The sequence below is a fragment of the Gouania willdenowi genome, chromosome 2 (genome assembly GCF_900634775.1).
Source record: "Gouania willdenowi chromosome 2, fGouWil2.1, whole genome shotgun sequence".
Taxonomy (NCBI): domain Eukaryota; kingdom Metazoa; phylum Chordata; class Actinopteri; order Blenniiformes; family Gobiesocidae; genus Gouania; species Gouania willdenowi.
Genome location: NC_041045.1, coordinates 7,498,711 through 7,517,249, shown reverse-complemented (window position 1 = coordinate 7,517,249; position 18,539 = coordinate 7,498,711). Strand labels below are relative to the sequence as shown.

The 18,539-nt window shown below is 34.7% G+C and overlaps 2 protein-coding genes across 6 annotated transcripts; one reads left to right on the top strand and one right to left on the bottom strand.

Annotated features, from left to right (window-relative positions):
* Positions 1-590: 590 nt before the first annotated feature.
* Positions 591-8,237, bottom strand: LOC114477484 (splicing factor U2AF 35 kDa subunit-like). Its single transcript, XM_028469817.1, has 8 exons — positions 8,146-8,237; positions 6,859-6,946; positions 6,415-6,481; positions 4,216-4,265; positions 3,182-3,280; positions 2,963-3,096; positions 959-1,051; positions 591-860 (listed from the first exon to the last, which is right to left on the bottom strand). Exons 1-8 carry the CDS (start codon positions 8,187-8,189, stop codon positions 746-748), a joined length of 690 nt encoding a protein of 229 aa, XP_028325618.1. The 5' UTR covers positions 8,190-8,237; the 3' UTR covers positions 591-745.
* Positions 8,238-9,897: 1,660 nt separating this feature from the next.
* On the top strand, positions 9,898-18,539 carry btla (B and T lymphocyte associated). 5 transcript variants are annotated; one of them, XM_028469749.1, is made up of 6 exons: positions 9,898-10,064; positions 16,540-16,857; positions 16,938-16,976; positions 17,043-17,156; positions 18,069-18,103; positions 18,173-18,539. In XM_028469749.1, exons 1-6 carry the CDS (start codon positions 9,989-9,991, stop codon positions 18,455-18,457), a joined length of 867 nt encoding a protein of 288 aa, XP_028325550.1. In that variant the 5' UTR covers positions 9,898-9,988; the 3' UTR covers positions 18,458-18,539. The 5 variants fall into 5 exon arrangements, with proteins under 5 accessions (XP_028325550.1, XP_028325540.1, XP_028325531.1 ...); XM_028469739.1 differs by having other exon boundaries at positions 9,901-10,064; positions 16,534-16,857; XM_028469730.1 differs by lacking the exon at positions 9,898-10,064 and adding an exon at positions 15,520-15,812 and having other exon boundaries at positions 16,534-16,857.

Genomic DNA, 18,539 nt, shown 5'->3' with positions numbered 1-18,539 from the left:
AGTCCTGTTTATCTTTTAATATTTTACGTTAATTTTACTTATTTTATTTTGTGTATTTTAAAGGCATTCTGTGTTTTTGTTATAGTGAACTTGTGTGTCTCTAATGTGTTTTGTGTTTAATACTCTTTCAATCACGTGATTTTGTGTATTTTTAATCATTTTAATTGTGTTAATTTGCCGTTTTTATTATTTTTTTGGTTTGTTTTCAGTTTTCATAGTCATTTTCTGTTTATTGTCTTGTATTATTTATTTTCTTTTTCGGTTGTTTTGTGTATTTTTACGCATCTTGTGTTTTGTCCTTTTGTGGATTTTTAAGACTAAGATTTTGTGCATTTTACTGTGTTTTTGCTACAGAGAACTTTTGTTGTGTGTCTAATGTTGTGTTTTGTGTTTAATACTCTACTAAACTTGTCATTTAAATGAGCTTTAGGTGATTAAGGTCACTAAAACATTACTACAGAGACGATAAATAGAGGAAAATATCAGTGTCACGTGTTTCTGAAGTGTTTTCAGACACTTAAGGGTTTTGTTTTGCCGTAGCCTTTGATTGATTTTTGATGTTAGCTGGAAGAGAAGGAAAAGGCGACTGCGGAGTTACAAATGTGTTTTATTGAGAAAGCAAAACAGGTTTGTTTTTTTTAAAAAAGGAAATAAAAGAGAAACATTATCAACAATTCACCAAAAAAGAGAAAAAGGAAAAAGAAGCTTGTGGTGGTGGTGTATGCGAGTTAGAGTGAGGCTGAGTTCAGAATCGTCCCGAGCGTTCTCGGTCCCTCGATCGTCGCCTGTCGCCGCCGCGTTCCCGTTTACGATCCCTGGAGCGAGAGCGACGTTCCCGAGGCCGTGATCCAGAGCGAGGTCTGACGGGGAGGGGAGGGGGGCAGAGGGGGAGGTTACAGATGTGAGTTTGGAGCTTGTGAATAAAAGAGTGATGGTGAGGGTGTTCAAACTGAGGTACCGTTTCCTGCGGCGGCCGTACAGTTCCCTTCTAAGTTCCCGTGATATTGGTTTCAAGTGCATGAAGTTGCAGAAGCCGCCTCGGGTGCATTCCCTGTGGGCGACAACGTACAGCACGGGTTCAAAAATGCTGGCGTGTGAATCCTTGGCATGAGCTAAAGAAGACTGTGTTCCACAACGTGTCAACCCCACACACTGAACACCTAATCTTTATCTCCCTCTGCTCTGGTTCCTATCGCTGGGAGAACAAACAACTTCACGTTCGCTCTGTGATAAACGTGAGGACCCCCCCCCCAGTCTGTGGGGACAAAGTTCTTTGGATTATCAAGGAAAAACATCCTAGACTGGAATGATGAAACTGGTTGTTTTCAAACAAGCAGGCTTTTCTAAAAATACAGCTAATACACAGCTTTAGGGGAACCACACAGCTTTAGGGGAACCACCCAGTTAGCGCTCAAAACAGGTTTTTAGGGCGATTCCACAAGATCTTTAACTACCTTGATTATTAAGATTTTCTCTGCCTCAAAGCATTTTTTTAAATTCTATGATTATTATTATTATTTTGTCATTGTGGTAAATACACTGGTGTTGTGCTCATGTTTGAAATAAAAATTAAATATTATTATTATTTATTTATTTTAATAATCATATAAAAATTATATTTAACTTTAAAAATTTTATTTCTACTTTTTTTTTATTACGCCGACATTGTTACGCACATGCAGTGGAATCTTTTCTTCAACGTGTTTGATTTTTTTTAAAAATAAATTAAAATTTGTTAGTATTATTAAGTGACCAGCCTTTATTTTCTGTTGCATATTTAAAAAATTGCTTCGATTAACCAAAAGCATATTTTACTTTATTCAACGTAAATATACTTTTATTCATTTTTTTTTAACTCTTGCTGCTGTGACAATCAAACGAATAGAGCTTATTATTTAATTACTTGATTACTCAATGGAATATTCAACATAATACTCAATTATTAATCTATTCATTGACTGCAGCCCTACAACTTTTATTGATCTGAGTAATAAATCACATGCGATTAAAGCCATGTAATTGCCCGATTGATCATCTCGCTCAAAGCTCATTAAGTTACAGTATATTTATTTATCTATATTTATAGCCTCTCTCTAACCAGGTTAATCCCACTGATAGTAAAAGACAAGCAGCAATAAAAACAACAGACACGTTTAACAACGTATATAAAACACTAGCACACAGACATGCTAGATTGTAAAGAAAGAATAATGATTTACGTTGGCAATAGCCGTTCAATTTAGTTTTGATTTATTTATGAAATATGCTACTTCCATTATGAAACATGCTTCCTTTTCCCTTATTAGTTCTTTTCATTCTTACACTGAATTTCATTTCTTGTTTTCAACGGCAGGTAATTTGTTAAATTTTTTTTTTGGATTTATTATGAAACATGAGGAAAATTGATCTCTGTTAGTTTAATATATTTTAATGTCAGGATTATTTGCGGGGCTTGAAAGTTCACCTTCATTCAAAGTGAGGAACACCCAAAAAACATCCCCTTCAAAATAAAAGCACAGGCTTTTTTCTCCAAGCTATTTTGTTAAAACATTTTCGGCAATTATAAACCCTTTCCACCACTTTTTCCACCTAATGTTGCATATGTTCTTGACCCATTATTTTCACTATAGTCCATGCTTATTTTTGCATATTTAACCACATTTATGATTTGTCATGCCCATTATTTGCCAGTTTAAACTTATTGTTAGTACCACTTTAAAGCCAATTTGACACTTTGAACCCTTTTTACCACTTTTTCTGTCCGTTTTTGCAATATTTAACCAATTTCTGTTGTTTTTAAAATCCCATTTCACTATCTTTTCCATCATTTTTGGTCACTTTCTGCCCATTATATTTCTGATTAAAACAAGTATTTATTTCTGTAAGGTGACTACATACTATGGCGCAAATAATAATAAACTTCCTGGATAACAGTGGATATTACTAAAAAAGTGTAACGTACCCCATTTCATACTGGCGACAGCAGGCTTCCCTAAAGTCTGTGACGGGGGACAGCTCAGCGTGGATCGGCTGGGCGTTGAACCAGCGGTTGTTTAGGTCCATTACTGCCTTCTCAGCATCTTCCTCGCGGCGAAACTGAGCAGAGAGAAGACGATCATTTCAGACACACTTCCTGTGGCTGGTGTCAGGTTTTTCAGTCCCTCTTCTTCAAAGAACCAACCTTGACGTAAACGTTGCCAACGAGATGGTCCCCTAAGTTATCGCACACATTCATTTCTTCCACTTCTCCGTATTTCTCCTCCATCTCTGTAAACACTTCCTGTATGTGGGGGAAACAGACGTGTTCATGAGTCTGTACCGACCACTCAAAACAGTTCTTACACACTAATCAATGACAACATTAAAGTTCAGAAAATTTATTTGTACTTCTTTGACTTTTTATCTAAAGGTATTAAAAAAATGACACCAGATCTTAAATAAATATGTATTGATTCTAAATTTACCTTAAGATATCACTATTCCCTTTTTTATAGATACCTAATATTACTCATTTTTATTTACAGGTACATATTTATTAATTGAGACTTTTTCTTTTATAAACACTTTTTCCAAATGTACCTAATATGGGCAGGCATCTTTTTCTTTCAATACCTAATATTATTATAAAATATTATTTAAAAAAAAACAAAAAAAAAAACGTATATACCTAATATTATATATTTTCTTTATTTTACATTTTTTCTTCAAATGTATCCAATATGTGCATCTTTCCTTTTTTTAATACCTGATATTTATTGCCTTAATATTTTCTAAATTACCCAATATATGCATTTTTTTTTTCTTATAAATACGTACTATAATGTATGTATGTATATATGTGTAAACAAACAAACAAACAAAAATTTTTTTTTAATAAATTAACTAGCATGCGCAAATTTAATTTTTACTTTTCTGTTAGTGAGTTAAAAAATTATATATTTAAATCTCTAAAATGCCATGAAATAAAAGGTACAAAAATGCAATAAAACATTCATTATTCATTCATTTTTTTTTTTTTTTGTGTGTAGTGTACACCATATAGACTTTAATTATGACACGTTTTCAAACTACAATGATTCCCAGCATTTCAACCTCACCCACTGAAGTCCAAAGTCTCATTAAAATTAAACACAGTGCCCTGAAAAGTGGGACACACGCCCAGGGTGGCTGTGACATGGTGTCCTCTTGTTTAACGTAATAAAGAATGCCACTGACCTCGAAAAACTCGTCATAATGTTCCTGCATTTCCACATCACTGACGGCGCCTGAAACAACAACAGGAGGAGGTTCAAGGTGAAGCTGGGAGAGATAATTGAAGGTTGAAGTACGGCCATGACTGGACACTCCAAAGATTTCATGTTTTTTTTTTAAATACACACAGAGCTGTTCTATATCTTTATCACAATAATAATAATAATAATAATAAAGCTGAGTAGAAAACTTCTCTAGTTTTTTTTTTACATGAATTAAGTAAACAATGCTACTACATGATGTCTACAGGGTTCTCAACCAGATGCCTTCAAGAAACGAAGAATATTTTTTGAACAATTTGTGAAAGAAAAAAAAAAAATCCAACGATTAAAAAAACACAAAATGACAAACAAAAACAACAAAATATACACAAAATGACAAAAAAAACATACAAAATTACAGGAAAAATGCACTGGAGGACAACAATACAAAGATCTACTCTAAAAACAATAATACCATTATCTCTTATAAATGACTCAAAAAATATACCGGTACAAAATGACCAATTATACACATAACAGCAACAGAAATGCACAAAATTACTCCAAAAAAAAAATTAAAAATATATACACAAAATAGCAGCAAAAAAAAAAAAAAAAACATAAAATCACAGGAAAAAAATTCAAACATAGATTGAAATAACCGATTTTATATTAACTACACAAAATGACTGATAACACACAAAAAAAAACAGAAATACACAAAATTACTCCCAAAATACACAAAACAGCAACAAAAAAAAAAATAATCACACAAGATGATTACGAATACACAGGAATAATTGAAAAAATCTAAATAAAACACACAACACCAATACTACCCTTAAATGACAAATTGTACAGTTTTGTTTTTTGGCTCCTTCATTGAGAGCTTCAGATATTCAGTGATACACACCTATAACCACTGTGTGAACGCGTTGTTTGTTTTTGTGTCACACTGCGTTGAAAGACGCCACAGCAGCAGCTGTTTGTAGATAGCAAAAAGCAGAAAGGTGGAGAAACATGTGGTTGGAGGGATTTCAAAGGCCTCCCGTTCACAGAGCAGGAGTAGTGAATAAATATCCTGGTTTTGTAAAGTCTGCATTCCCCCATCTGAGAAAGAACAAGTACGGATGAACTACGGCCGGGCCCACGGAACGTCTCCGTGCCGAATAGCACGTACCACATTCCCAAGAATTCAGTCAAATGACTCAGTTCCACCGAGTAAAAAAAGACTAGCATTGGACATGCAACATCGATGTCGGATTTTCGTATTAGTGTCGGAGCGATACAGAGCCGTTACCGGACCTCGTTCCCAGAAAAGATACCATACGGGGCTGGTTCAATTACCTTTGAAACGATATATCACACGACTATGCATCGATAAATTTGGAAATTATCGTAAAGAGGGGGTGGGCTCCCGAGCCAATGAGGCTTGAGCTCCAAATCAAATTGTGCGAGGTAAAAATCGTAATCAACACTGAAACATTGCCTTTCAAACAATATATCACATGAGAATGTTCCCATAAATTTAAAAGTTACCAGAACAGGGGGTGGGCCCCTGGCCCCCTTCCCCCCCATCAAAAAGATCTCCGGAAGGCTCTTGACATCCGCTCATAAAATATCCATGGCCATCCAGGCCCCATTTAAAAAAAAAGGTCTCTGAGCGTCTCATCATATTCATTCATACCAAACTGCATTCTGATCTAACAAGAACTAACGGAGTAGTAGTCATTTGAAAAACCTGGCGCCCCTGTGACACATACGGGGTAATGGGCCTCATTTATATATTGGTGTGTGCCAATGATTTCGGTACCACCAACCGTCGTAAATTTTGACTCGCAAATAAATGAGAAATCGACTTTCGTTTTTTTTTTTCCTGGGCCCCAAATTAAAAATCGGGCTCGGAGGATCGATGCGTACACATCCATAGATTATAGCTACCAAATTTCAGCCCGATTCGTTCACGAATAACAGAGAAATAGTGATTTATACTCGTGTACACAACAAAAAAAAAAAAAAGTAGTAAGTGGCGTTTTGAGTATGGTAGCCTGGCCTAAAAATTGTAAAAAAAAATCCAGATTTTTTAACCCCTTGGCCCTCACAGACAGGGTCTCATTTAATAAACAGGTGTGTCTGTGTTGCAATACTTTAACCTTTGCCTGGGAGTTATGCTAACACTCACAGCGTGACGCGTCTGCCGTCTGTGCGCTATTCTGAGGGTTGCGGTAGATGTTCTGGATCAGGATGGTCTGCAGGAAAACAGAGCACGGAGTCATTCACTTATAAATCAAAGAAAAACAGTAACTAGGGATGAATATTGGCAAGGATGAGCCCAATTTTTGCTTATTTTAACAATTTATTTGAAAATACACCCAACTTGCTATATTCTAACCTTTTTTCATCACTTTTTCTTGAAATATTTTTGCTCCTTTTAATGCATTTTTGCTACATTACTCCCATTTCTGCCACTCAATGCATTTTCTGCACATTTTTTCCACTTTCAAGACATTTTCAGCACTTATAAACCCTTGTTACAACTTTTCCCACCTAATGTTGCATACTGTATGTTGATCCATTAATGTCACTTAACCTTTTAACCAGAATCACGATTTGTGATATGTCTCACCTGGCTAAAAGTTGGTTTGTTGTGCAATCTCGAGCATCTGTCACCATGTCTGCACGCTCCGATTTTAAAGTAGAAGGAACAATTGACCCTGGGAATCAAAGCAAAACATCATGTGTAAAAAATAACAATAAAAACCTATGGATGTTACAAAGGTTTAAGACACATCAAGATATTATACACCAGATATGGGCAACTGGTGTCCCTTGCCTCCAAAAAACACACAAAATGAAAAAAGGACAACAAATAAACATCAAATGACTACAAAAACTTACAAAATATAGAGAAAATAATGAAATACACAAAATGAGAGGAAAATGTGTAACAAGATAACAAAATGCACACAAAAAAGTCCAACAACACAAAATCAGAATTAAATATACAAAATAACAACAAAAATACACAAGACAACACATAAAACACAGCAAAAACATTTTTTAAAAATTAAGAAAAATACACAAAAAGACTAGAAACATACACCAAAAACAACAAAAATAGACACAATGACTCCAATAACGAAAAATGACAACAGAAATACACAAAATGAGTAAAATATACGAAATAACGAAAACAAACAAATAACTTTGAATACATACAAAATGAGGAGTCAAAAACTGACACCAAAAACACAATGAGAAAAAAAAAAACAGACAAAATCACTCGCAAAACACAAAAATACACAAAATATAGAACACAAACACACAAAACAATATTTTAAAATCAGACAAACTAGACAAAATGACTCCAAAATCACACTACATTCTTTGCTAAATGATAACAGTTTGCTTTTGCTTTATTGAAAGTTGTAAAACAAGAGCCTCACTGCATGAAATCACACAGAAACACCAAAAATCTGACAGAAAGTGAAAGCAAAACACCTGCTTTGAAAACAATAACATTAGAAGAGTTATAAAACAGACCAAAGGTTAGTTTTCAGACCTAACTTGTACATTGTAAACCAACTACAGACAATAACTCAGCACCCAGCTAATCAGCTCTTCTACAGACCACAGTGCACACTTTACCACACATTATTAAACTACAGTTTTGTGTGTGTCTGTGTGTAAATAAACTAGGTTTAACAGAAACACAAGTGGCTTCATGAGCCCCATTCAAAGCGTTAGCCTACTGCTAGCTTCCTGCTCATACTATCAGCGCTACAGCCGCGCACAGAAAACTTTTGGTGTCAGATTAAAGCGTGTCTTCAGCTGCTCTGCGCCGCTGTGACCTCACCCTGTGCTCAGATTAATGTGTGACCCTCGGTCACCCTCACAGCAACGTAAAACTTACTTGTCTTTTTCTGTGCCGAAAATGGACGCCAGATACTCCGCCATTTTCTTCTTCTACTTCTTCTCCAGGAGTTTTGGCGGTTTTTCGTTGTGCGAACACAGCAGTGAGTGTTTTACTGCCGCCTGCTGGACGGAAACCGGAACTGACGCAGGATTATTATTATTATTTTTTTTTTTTTTTTTTTTTAATGTATGTATGTATTTATTATTTACAAATACGTGCAAGAATAAACAAATATGGCATTTTAAAATTTACAACAAAATTAAAAACTTGCCAAGGGAACATCCACATAAAAGAAACTTATCATTTGTTCAATTCACTCAAGATTAAACAGTTTTATGGTAAACAATCACAGAAAACAAAACATTATATGAAAACATATAAAAAGAGAAAAAACGTAAAAAAATAAATAAAGGGGAAATACACAAAAAAACACAACAAAAATGCACAAAATGACCACAGAAATATACAAAATGAGCAATAAATATACGAAATAACAACAAAAACACACAAAACACCAAACATAGGACAACAAAAACGTACAAAATAAGGGTAAATACAAATACAAAAAGACTACAAAAATACACAAAATGGCAAGAAACTATATTATAAAGGACGAGAAAGTGCACAAATTGACAACAAATACACAATGGCATGTCTTTCATTTAGAATAAAAAGAAGAAATATTTTTTTTTTTTTTTTAAAGTACGCACAGAAATAAACAGTAAAGTCCAAGACAATCCTTGACGCAAGGGAAAAATCTAATCAATTCTGGTTTTCTAGCAAATAACACTTAGTAAAGTTCAAGAAATAATTACAAATGGTGCTAGAAAAATTTATTTTTATTGTGTATACGTACCCGGAGTAATTTATTAATTTACTATTATTTTATGAAACAATCAAAAACCTTTCAATATTAACCCCGTTCACTTTTCATGTTATTGTAAAGCAGAATCATAGCGTCATCCTTACTGTACAAATTAAATCATCCCCATTTTCCTATCCTTTCCCATTCTCACTTTAAAATAATAATCGATTTCCAGTGTTTTAAAGAAGTATCCTTAGTGTTTTTATATTTTATGTACAAATTAGGTTAATCACATTCTGAGTTGCACTACATCCAAAATACCACACAGTGGCACTGTTGTATCAGAAAACTCTCCTAAAACCGTTTGCGTTCCTGCTTCAATAAGTGTCTAATAACGTGTCTTAATTTGTAGATTTGTTTAATAAGGTGTATTTACAAATTTAGATTTTTGTAGAAACATAAATAAATGGATGTAAAAACATATGCTTTCAATATTTCTATTCATCTAAAATGTTTTTCTTTCATCTCTTGTGTTGAATGTAAAACATGTGGCTGATTAAAACATGGATGAAAAGCTAAAAACTGAATGGTTTGCTCAGTACATTGAGGTTTCCAGATAATAAACACGTGCGCACACACAGCAACATGGTGAACACTAGAGGTGGGAAAAATATCGATTCACAATATATCACAATAATTTTTGGGATGATATTAAAAACTGATATTTCTCCTATCTTTTTTTATTATTATCATTATTTTTAATTAATTTGCTTTGTTTTTTTTTTGTTTTTTTACAATGTTCGTATCTGTTTTTAATAGGTTTACACCAGGGAAATTAAAATTGTGACTTATATATAACCTGTGAACACAAATCTAAAGATAAAAGTAGGAGGGGGAGGAGGAAGTGTGAACCACAAGCAGCGACGATGAAGAGGAGGACTGCAGAGACTCAAAAGATCTGGTTTGAGGTGAAATACTTCACTGATTGAAGAAGTGTGTGACTGGAAGGGATCCCAGAGCAGAAAGAGGGCCATTATGAGACCAAAGCACGGCTGGGCCTTGGTGCACGTGTCCATCCTGGCTGGACTCCTTCTCACCTGTAACACTGAAGGTAAGATCATCATATCCTCTGTTACTTCAGGGTCAGTTTCTACTTTTCAGACTTTATGATATAGTTCAAAATCCCAATTATTCATTTTTGTTTTTAGTAAACTGCAAAAAGTGCAATATCTGCCTAAGATGTAATGAAATAAAACACATTTAAATTTCATAAAATATCATTGATTTGATAGCAAAAACTGGGTTGAGGTTATGACACCTCAACAATTGATTTACAGACAACAGCGAGTGGATAAAGCTGCATCTGTGTTTTTGTGGTATGCAAAAACTCTCCTTGAACTGAGATAACGTGGGTCACAAAAAAAATAAAATCAAAAAACGTTGCATTTTACTTCAGGAAAATGTAATTAAAGTGTAGGAAGCTGTTTCCTGATCCCTGTTGTGTCCAGTGACACCTGACTAATCTTCATTTATTAATTTTTCAGCTAAACTGTAAAAAGTACAATATCTGCCTCAGATGTAATAACACAAAACTTTTATTTTTTCTTAAAAACTCATTGATTTATTAACAAAAGTCAAAAACTAAAATTAGACAATTTGATACGGCACACATGATGAACAGTTTAGTGCAGTGTCTTTCAAACTTAATTGGTAAATAAATTTAAAAAAAGCTTTGGTAAAAACGGTTTAAAATTCTATTTTTTTTATTTTTGTATTAATATGTTATAAATACACATCACACACAATCAATTTTATCCTATATTAAACTTTCTCAAATATAAATCTAGTTCAAATAAATTGCAGTCTAAACTTTAATAAACATGATCAAAAATGAATTCTCGGGGGAAAAAAAATGTCTCTGGGGTCACCGGACATTTGCGTTATCAAATTAGGGTCACGACCCGAAATAGATTGGGAACCTGTGGAATGCAAAAACTCTCCTTGAACTGAGATAACGTGGGTCACAAAAGAGTAAAAAACAAAATAAAACTTTACTGATCTGACGTACCCAGTGTCACCTGACTAATCTCTTCATTTATTCATTTTTCAGCTACAGATTCAGAAGATTCAAACTGCTCTCAGAGGATTACTGTACGCCGCCACACTGTATATAAAGCTACAGTTGGACAAACGCTGACGATGAATTGCACAGTTTTCTTCTGTGATGATACGCTACCGACAGTATCCTGGACCAAAAACTCATTCCTCATCCCAGTCAGCAAAACCAGTCACATCAACACTGAATGGTCTTTGATTAACAAACAGGAAGGAGTTTTACTTCTGAGCTTTAAAAGAATTCACCTCAGTGATTCTGGTCGATATAACTGTGTAATGAAGGGCAGCGTGAGTCACGGCATTATTCTCTACGTCTATGGTAAGTCCATTTTCTCTGTAAATTCACCCATTATTTCATTCAAATCTTTTAAAATATGACCTCTGCGCACTATTCCACAGGTGATAACGAAACTCGTCGTCCATTGGAGAACAGCACAAGTAGGAAAGAGATATTCTAACAGTTTTTCATTCAGAAATCTTTAAAACTTCCTCTCATTTCAACAGGTTTGGATTCAGGATCCAAGGTGTATATGACATATGTCTACTCTGCTGTTGGGACTGCTTCAGTCGTCATCGTCGTCATCATCGTAACAGTCGTATTGTTGCGAGTGTGTAAAGGTAGCTCGCACTATAGCTAACATATGATTCATATGAAGACTCTGGAGTCAATTTATATTTAATTAATTTGATTGTGGTTTATTTAATTTGTATATTCTACATTTATTTTTAAGCACAGATAAAATTGTCAATCCTTAAATGAGGCAGAGGACTCCCCCTAGTGGCTTATAGGCTCCAATGCAATTGCATAGTCCGCATATAGCCAAAAACGCCTGTGGGGAAAAATATTAACTTAAAGCTCCTGAAGACAATATATTTGTTCCCAGTATAAATGAAGTAAAAACACTTCTATGCATCCATCTCAAGATTCCACATCCTACAACGCAATGTGCAAAACCTTTCCGAAAATGTCAATAACGGGATGGTTTTTAGTGCTGATCTAAACACACTTTCCAGCAGCATTTCAATCTTTTACATTGTTTGTGATTAAATTATTTTCGATTTATTGATTTATGAGGCTTACGTTATGTCTTTATCTGTTGAATTATTGTCATCAGCAGCTTAAAAAAAAAAAAAAAAAAATATCTGCTGTCACAATGGTTAATTTATTGGGTACTGGTTTATTTTTCAGGACGATCTTAAAAGGAGGCCAAAACTCAAACTCTGGTAAGTCAAATTACTATTCAACCTTTTATCCCAGTTCATTTCAGGATCCTTTGTTGGATGTTTACAGTACTTCCTCATGGAAGAGCGACCGTTCACACACCGCACGCCAATAGAAAGCTTTTCTGTGACGCCATCAACCGAGAAAAAGACAACTAAAGACTCAGACTGCTTCTCACACTCAGAGGAATTACATAGGCCCTGGGACGTTAACTCCCTAAACCGATAACTCTTTAAGCTTTATGATAGCGCTTCGAGATTACTTTTGTTGTAATTTGTGTTGTATAAATAAAATTGAATTGAATTTACGAAGTTCATAAAACCCAGCATACAGACAGCTGAATATAGAAATTCTTCCCAACAAGACACCCCAACCTTATGTCTCTCGCAAGAGATTAAAAGAAAACTTAACATCTGTGTCCTTTTTCCCCTCCAGGACCACTCACACCCCTCCTTAGGTGTCCACCTGTGGAACCAGTGCGAGATCAAGATGGGTATTTGGACCTCCTTGAGATCAGGTTCTCACAGAGGACCCTGTTACACAAAAGACAAGACAAAAGACAAAGACAAGACAAAAAAAATGCAAAACCCTTTTTTTAAATGTGATTTTCTTTGTAACTGTTGTGTGAATTGTCTCTTATGTCATAATAACCACCTCATTTATTTCAGTAGATTACTCCCACAGGTTCAAGATGTTACTGAATGTCCCTTCAAGTGTCAATGTTCCAAACTACCATAAATTGCTATTAAATGAACAGATTAAAACAACTCAAGTGTTCCTTTGCTGTGAAAATAGTAAATCAGAGAAACTCATAATTCACATGTTAACCATGTGTCTAATTTACCAGGTTATGTTTGATATCAAATAAGCTGGGAACTCATGAGTATTATCATGAGTTATTTTACGTTTTCTCTATCACCTCTACTCCCATAGAAGCATACAAACAAAGCACCCACACAACCATCTGACACCTCCAAATTTACATAATTTGACCTACAGAACTTTCGAACCAATGGGAACCATTGATTTCAAATTATTAAACGAAAATTATATTTCCTTAAGAGTGACATTATTTCTAGCTTCAAAGCAAACTCATCTAAACTGTTCAACAGGCGTCCCCATTTTGCAAATAATTACACTCACATAGTTTATATATATATCCTTTTCATCCACATATACATATATATTCTTTAGGTCATTTTAATTTGTTATTATTTAATTTGTCTCAATTTTGCTCCTTTATTTTTTCTGTATATACTTTCTTCATCTTCATTCAATAATATTCGTTCAGAGTGACCTAATAATTCAAGAGACAATTTTCATGATATCAATGTGAACCATTAATTTGTTTACCTCTCACGTGTTTTAATTAAATGATACCTACCTTACGCACTGTTGAAATTTTGTTATTAAAGGGTATACCTTATTGTTGGTCTGTGGTTAGAGTTGTTGATTTTGTCTGGATATTAAAAAGTAGAAAGAGATCAAACTCTGCCCTGGTTCATTGTAGTTTAATGGTGATTTCTTAAAAAAAAAAAAAAAAAAAAAAAAATTTTTCCTCCCCAAAAGGGAAGTTGCACCCCGAATAAAATGTTAACGTCAAAATGAATTCAGTCATTTTATTATTAATGACATTGATAAATGTAACCTCTACAACTTTAATGCTACCAAAGTTAGACATTGTATCAACACATAAAGCTCAGATGAGAGAAGAAAACAAGGTACAAAAAGACATTCTGAAGTAGGAGGAGGTATGTTTGTGTATTACACTTACTTCTTAAGTTTTGATGGGAAAAAAAAGTGCAAAACAATTTTGAGTAGATAAAACCACTCTAGTAAAATGTTCAATCTGTGCAAACTGGAGGTCTGGGAGAGTGCAAACAGTTAGCCACGTACACAGGTTTTGGCTTCCTGTCAACAAAACCAACTTTGAACACATCCTGTGGAATGAACACATTTTTAAAACGATTGTCTGGACTTTTCTGAGGTAGAGGGTCGCTTAAAAATTGATCAAAGAACTATTAGAACAATTTTTGTGAATCGTCTGAAAACAATGGCTCCATTCATATCAGATTAGTTATTTTATATATTGCTACTTTCTCACCTTGTATCCAGGAAGTGATACTTTTCAGTTTGAAGTGAAATAAGCAGCAGCAGCAGCATTATATAGACATCAACTGGGACATTTGACTCTGTGAGTTACAAAGTAATACACACAACACTTTCACACTTCAATCACTCAATGTGACATGATCATAATTTCTCTACTGCTGTGAAAGTCAGCAGCAAAAATGAGTCAATTGTCTTTATGGACAATGTCGCCACCTGGTGACTACATGGTACATTTCAACAACTTCCTTGTGGTATGCATACGCAATGAAACGTATAATATAAATAATGTTCAAAATGATGCCATTCTGAACTGCACTACCCCCAAAATACCACAGAGTGGCACTGTTGTATCAGAAAACTAAATTATCACCTTTTGTGTCCCTGATAATAACGTGGCTAAGTTTGTGTTTTATAATTTAATAGTTTAATTAAACGAGCGTTTGTTTAAACAAGTTCTTTAAATAGCTTCGTGTAATCAGGAAATCAGATTTTTGTAGAAATGTAAAGAAATGAATGTAAAAAAAATAATATGGAAAACCGATGTTAAAAAAAGAAGTAAAAACTGTATAAAATAAATAATTTTAAAATAAACCAAAAAACAATTTCCTCCCGGGATCAATAAAATTAATTTGATTCTCATTCTCATTCTGTTAAACACAGTGCAGTTACATCACTTGAATTAATCAAGGTTTGGTCATACCTACACTAAATTAATAAATTAGAATATCTGTATGTATTCATCTAAAATGTTTTTCTTTAATTTCTTGTGTTAAATATGAAACATGTGAATGAAAAGTTAAAAACTGAATAATTTGCTCAATATATTGAGGTTGCCTGATAATAAACATGTGCACACACACAGCAACATTGTGTACACAAAAGGAAAATTATAGATTTATTTTCTGTATGTTTTTTTTATAGGTTTCCAACACTTATCGACTGACTGACTTGTATTAAGTTGAAAATAAGGTAAACATGTAAATTAATGTCGTGATAGCCCCAAAAGTGATGACTGATATATTACCTATATACAGTACAGCACTGTGTGTGAACACAAATCTATGCAGATAAAAGTAGGAGGGGAGGAGGAAGTGAGCTTCAACGTGAACCACAAAAACTTCGACCAAAAAGCAATGACGATGATGACGACTCAGACTACAGGGACTCAGACTCAGAGAAAGAAGATCTGGTTTGGGGTGAAATACTTCACAGGTTGAAAAAGTGTGTGACCTTTTGCTCAGATAGAGTGGAAGTGATCCCAGAGCAGAAAGAGGAAGCAGTTCAGTCAAAGCTTCACCTTCCATGGACCGTTCACCATTCAGCAGGAGTCCATCATGAGACCAAAGCACGGCTGGGCCTTGGTGGACATTTCCATCCTGGTGGCTCTCCTTCTCACCTGTAACACTGAAGGTAAGCTCACTTTTCAGATTTCATGTTTGTTCAAAATCCCAATTCTTCATTTTTTGTTTTTAGATTGGTTCTAAATATTAAGTTTCTACGCAGGAAATCACAAAAACTACCAATCATGACACTTCAGCTAAAGTAAACTGTAAAAAGTACAAAATCTGCCTCAGATGTAATAACACAAAACCTTTATTTTTTTCTTAAAAACTCTTGATTTAATAACAAAAGTCAAAAACTAAAATTAGACAATTTGTTACGGCACAGATGATGAACAGTTTAGTGCAGTGTCTTTCAAACTTAATTGGTAAATAAATTAAAAAAAACTTTGGTAAAAACGGTTTAAAATTCTATTTTTTTTAATTTTTGCATTACTATGTTATAAATACCATCACACACAATCAATTGTATCCTATATTAAACTTTCTCAAATATAAATCTAGTTAAAATAAAATGCAGTCTAAACTTTAATAAACATGATCAAAAATGAATTCTCGGGAGAAAAAAAAATGTCTCTGGGGTCACCGGACATTTGCGTTATCAAATTAGGGTCACGACCCGAAATAGATTGGGAACCTCTGGTGAGTCAGATGGATATATGTGGAATGCAAAAACTCTCCTTGAACTGAGATAACGTGGGTCACAAAAGAGTTAAAAAAAAAAAAAAAACTTTACTGATCTGACGTACCCAGTGACACCTGACTAATCTCTATATTCATTAATTTTTCAGCTACAGATTCAGAAGATTCAAGCTGCTCTCAGAGGATTACTGTACGCCGCCACACTGTATATAAAGCTACAGTTGGACAAACGCTGAAGATCAATTGCACAGTTTTCTTCTGTGATGATACGCCACCGACAGTATCCTGGGAAAAAAACTCATTCCTCATCCCAGTCAACAAAACCAGTCACATCAACACTGAATGGTCTTTGATTAACAAACAGGAAGGAGTTTCACTTCTGAGCTTTAAAAAAATTCACCTCAGTGATTCTGGTCGATATAACTGTCAAATGAAGGGCAGCGTGAGTCACGGCATTACTCTCAACGTCTATGGTAAGTCCATTTTCTCTGTAAATTCACCCGTTATTTCATTCAAATCTTTTAAAATATGACCTCTGTGCACTATTCCACAGGTGATAACGAAACAATTAGTCCATTGGAGAACAGCACAAGTAGGAAAGAGATATTCTAACAGTTTTTCATTCAGAAATCTTTAAAACTTCCTCTCATTTCAATAGGTAAGGATTCAGGATCCAAGGTGTATATGACATATGTCTACTCTGCTGTTGGGACTGCTTCAGTCGTCATCGCCGTCATCATCGTAACAGCTGTATTGTTGCGAGGGTGTAAAGGTAGCTCATATTGCTAACTGTCATTTATATGAAGACTTTGGAGCATAGATGGAGTTTAAGGTTCTTGCCGGGGGGGAAAAAGAAAAAATAGAATTAAATATATAGACTGTCTCAAGATTCGTGCCAACCCCAATGTGTGAAAAATGTACAATAATGCAAAAATTATTAGCAACATATTACATAACGTTGACTACAAAAATTTGCATCCCCGCGTTATTTAATATTGTAAATACATGATAAAATCAGGCCGGCAGCCGCATTTTGCTTCTTTTTTTTGCTGCCGTACCATACATTTCACTGAAAACTTATACTACACACCTGAGGTAGAATTAACATCTGTGACATGAAACTAACAGGCACTTAAAATTTATAAGTATGATGAACATTTTATTAAGAATTGTATTTTTTCAAATGAATTTGGGAAAACTGTAATGAAAACTTTAGGGCTTCACAGTTGTGCGCGTTTACTAGGATACCAGCAAGGGACGATAGGTTTTGAAACAGGGAGGGGAGGTTGAGCGTGGTTGTTTCTATATAAGTCTCACAATTCCACATACTGCAGCTTTAATTATACCTTAAAAACCACTAACCACAGCTTGTTTGATAGCAGTTTATTTAATTTGCAAATGCTACATTTATCTTTAAGCAGATTCGGGATAAGTTAAGGATTTGTTTCCCGTTAAATGAGTCAGATGACTCTGCTTTGGGGCTCCCTAGTGGCTTATAGGATCCTATGGAATTGCAGTTATATAGCAGCATATAGCCAAAAACATTTCCAGTATGAATGAAGTTAAACACCTCTACATGTCTATCTCAAGACTGATTGATTTCACAAGTAATTTCAACATTCTACATTTGTATGTGCGTAAACTATTTTCGTTTGATTTACAAGGCTGATATTATGTCTTTCAGGACGATCCAAAAAGGAGAACAAAACTGAAAACCAGGTAAGCCAAATTACTATTTGTACATTTATCCCAGTTCATTTCCTGATATCCTTTGTTGGATGTTTACAGTACATCTGCATGGAAGAGCGAACCTTCACACACCGCACCCCAAAAGGAAGCCCTTCTGTGACGCCGTCTACCCAGAAAAAGACAACTTTAATGCCACCAAAGCGTGAGATTGTATCAACGCATAAAGCTCAGATGAGAGAGGAAAATATGACGCAAAAAGAAGAGGAAGGTGCTTCGATTGTGTACGCCGCAATCAACCATCAGCTTCCATCTACTGCGGCTGGTCCTAGGAGACAAACTCCGCAAGAAGAACCAACCTTGTATGCAGCGTTACGTGTGGCATGAGAACCAACTGGACTGATATACACCAAATTGTACATTATTACCTCATGTTTTTGGTAAAACTAAAGAAATACCTGATGATAAA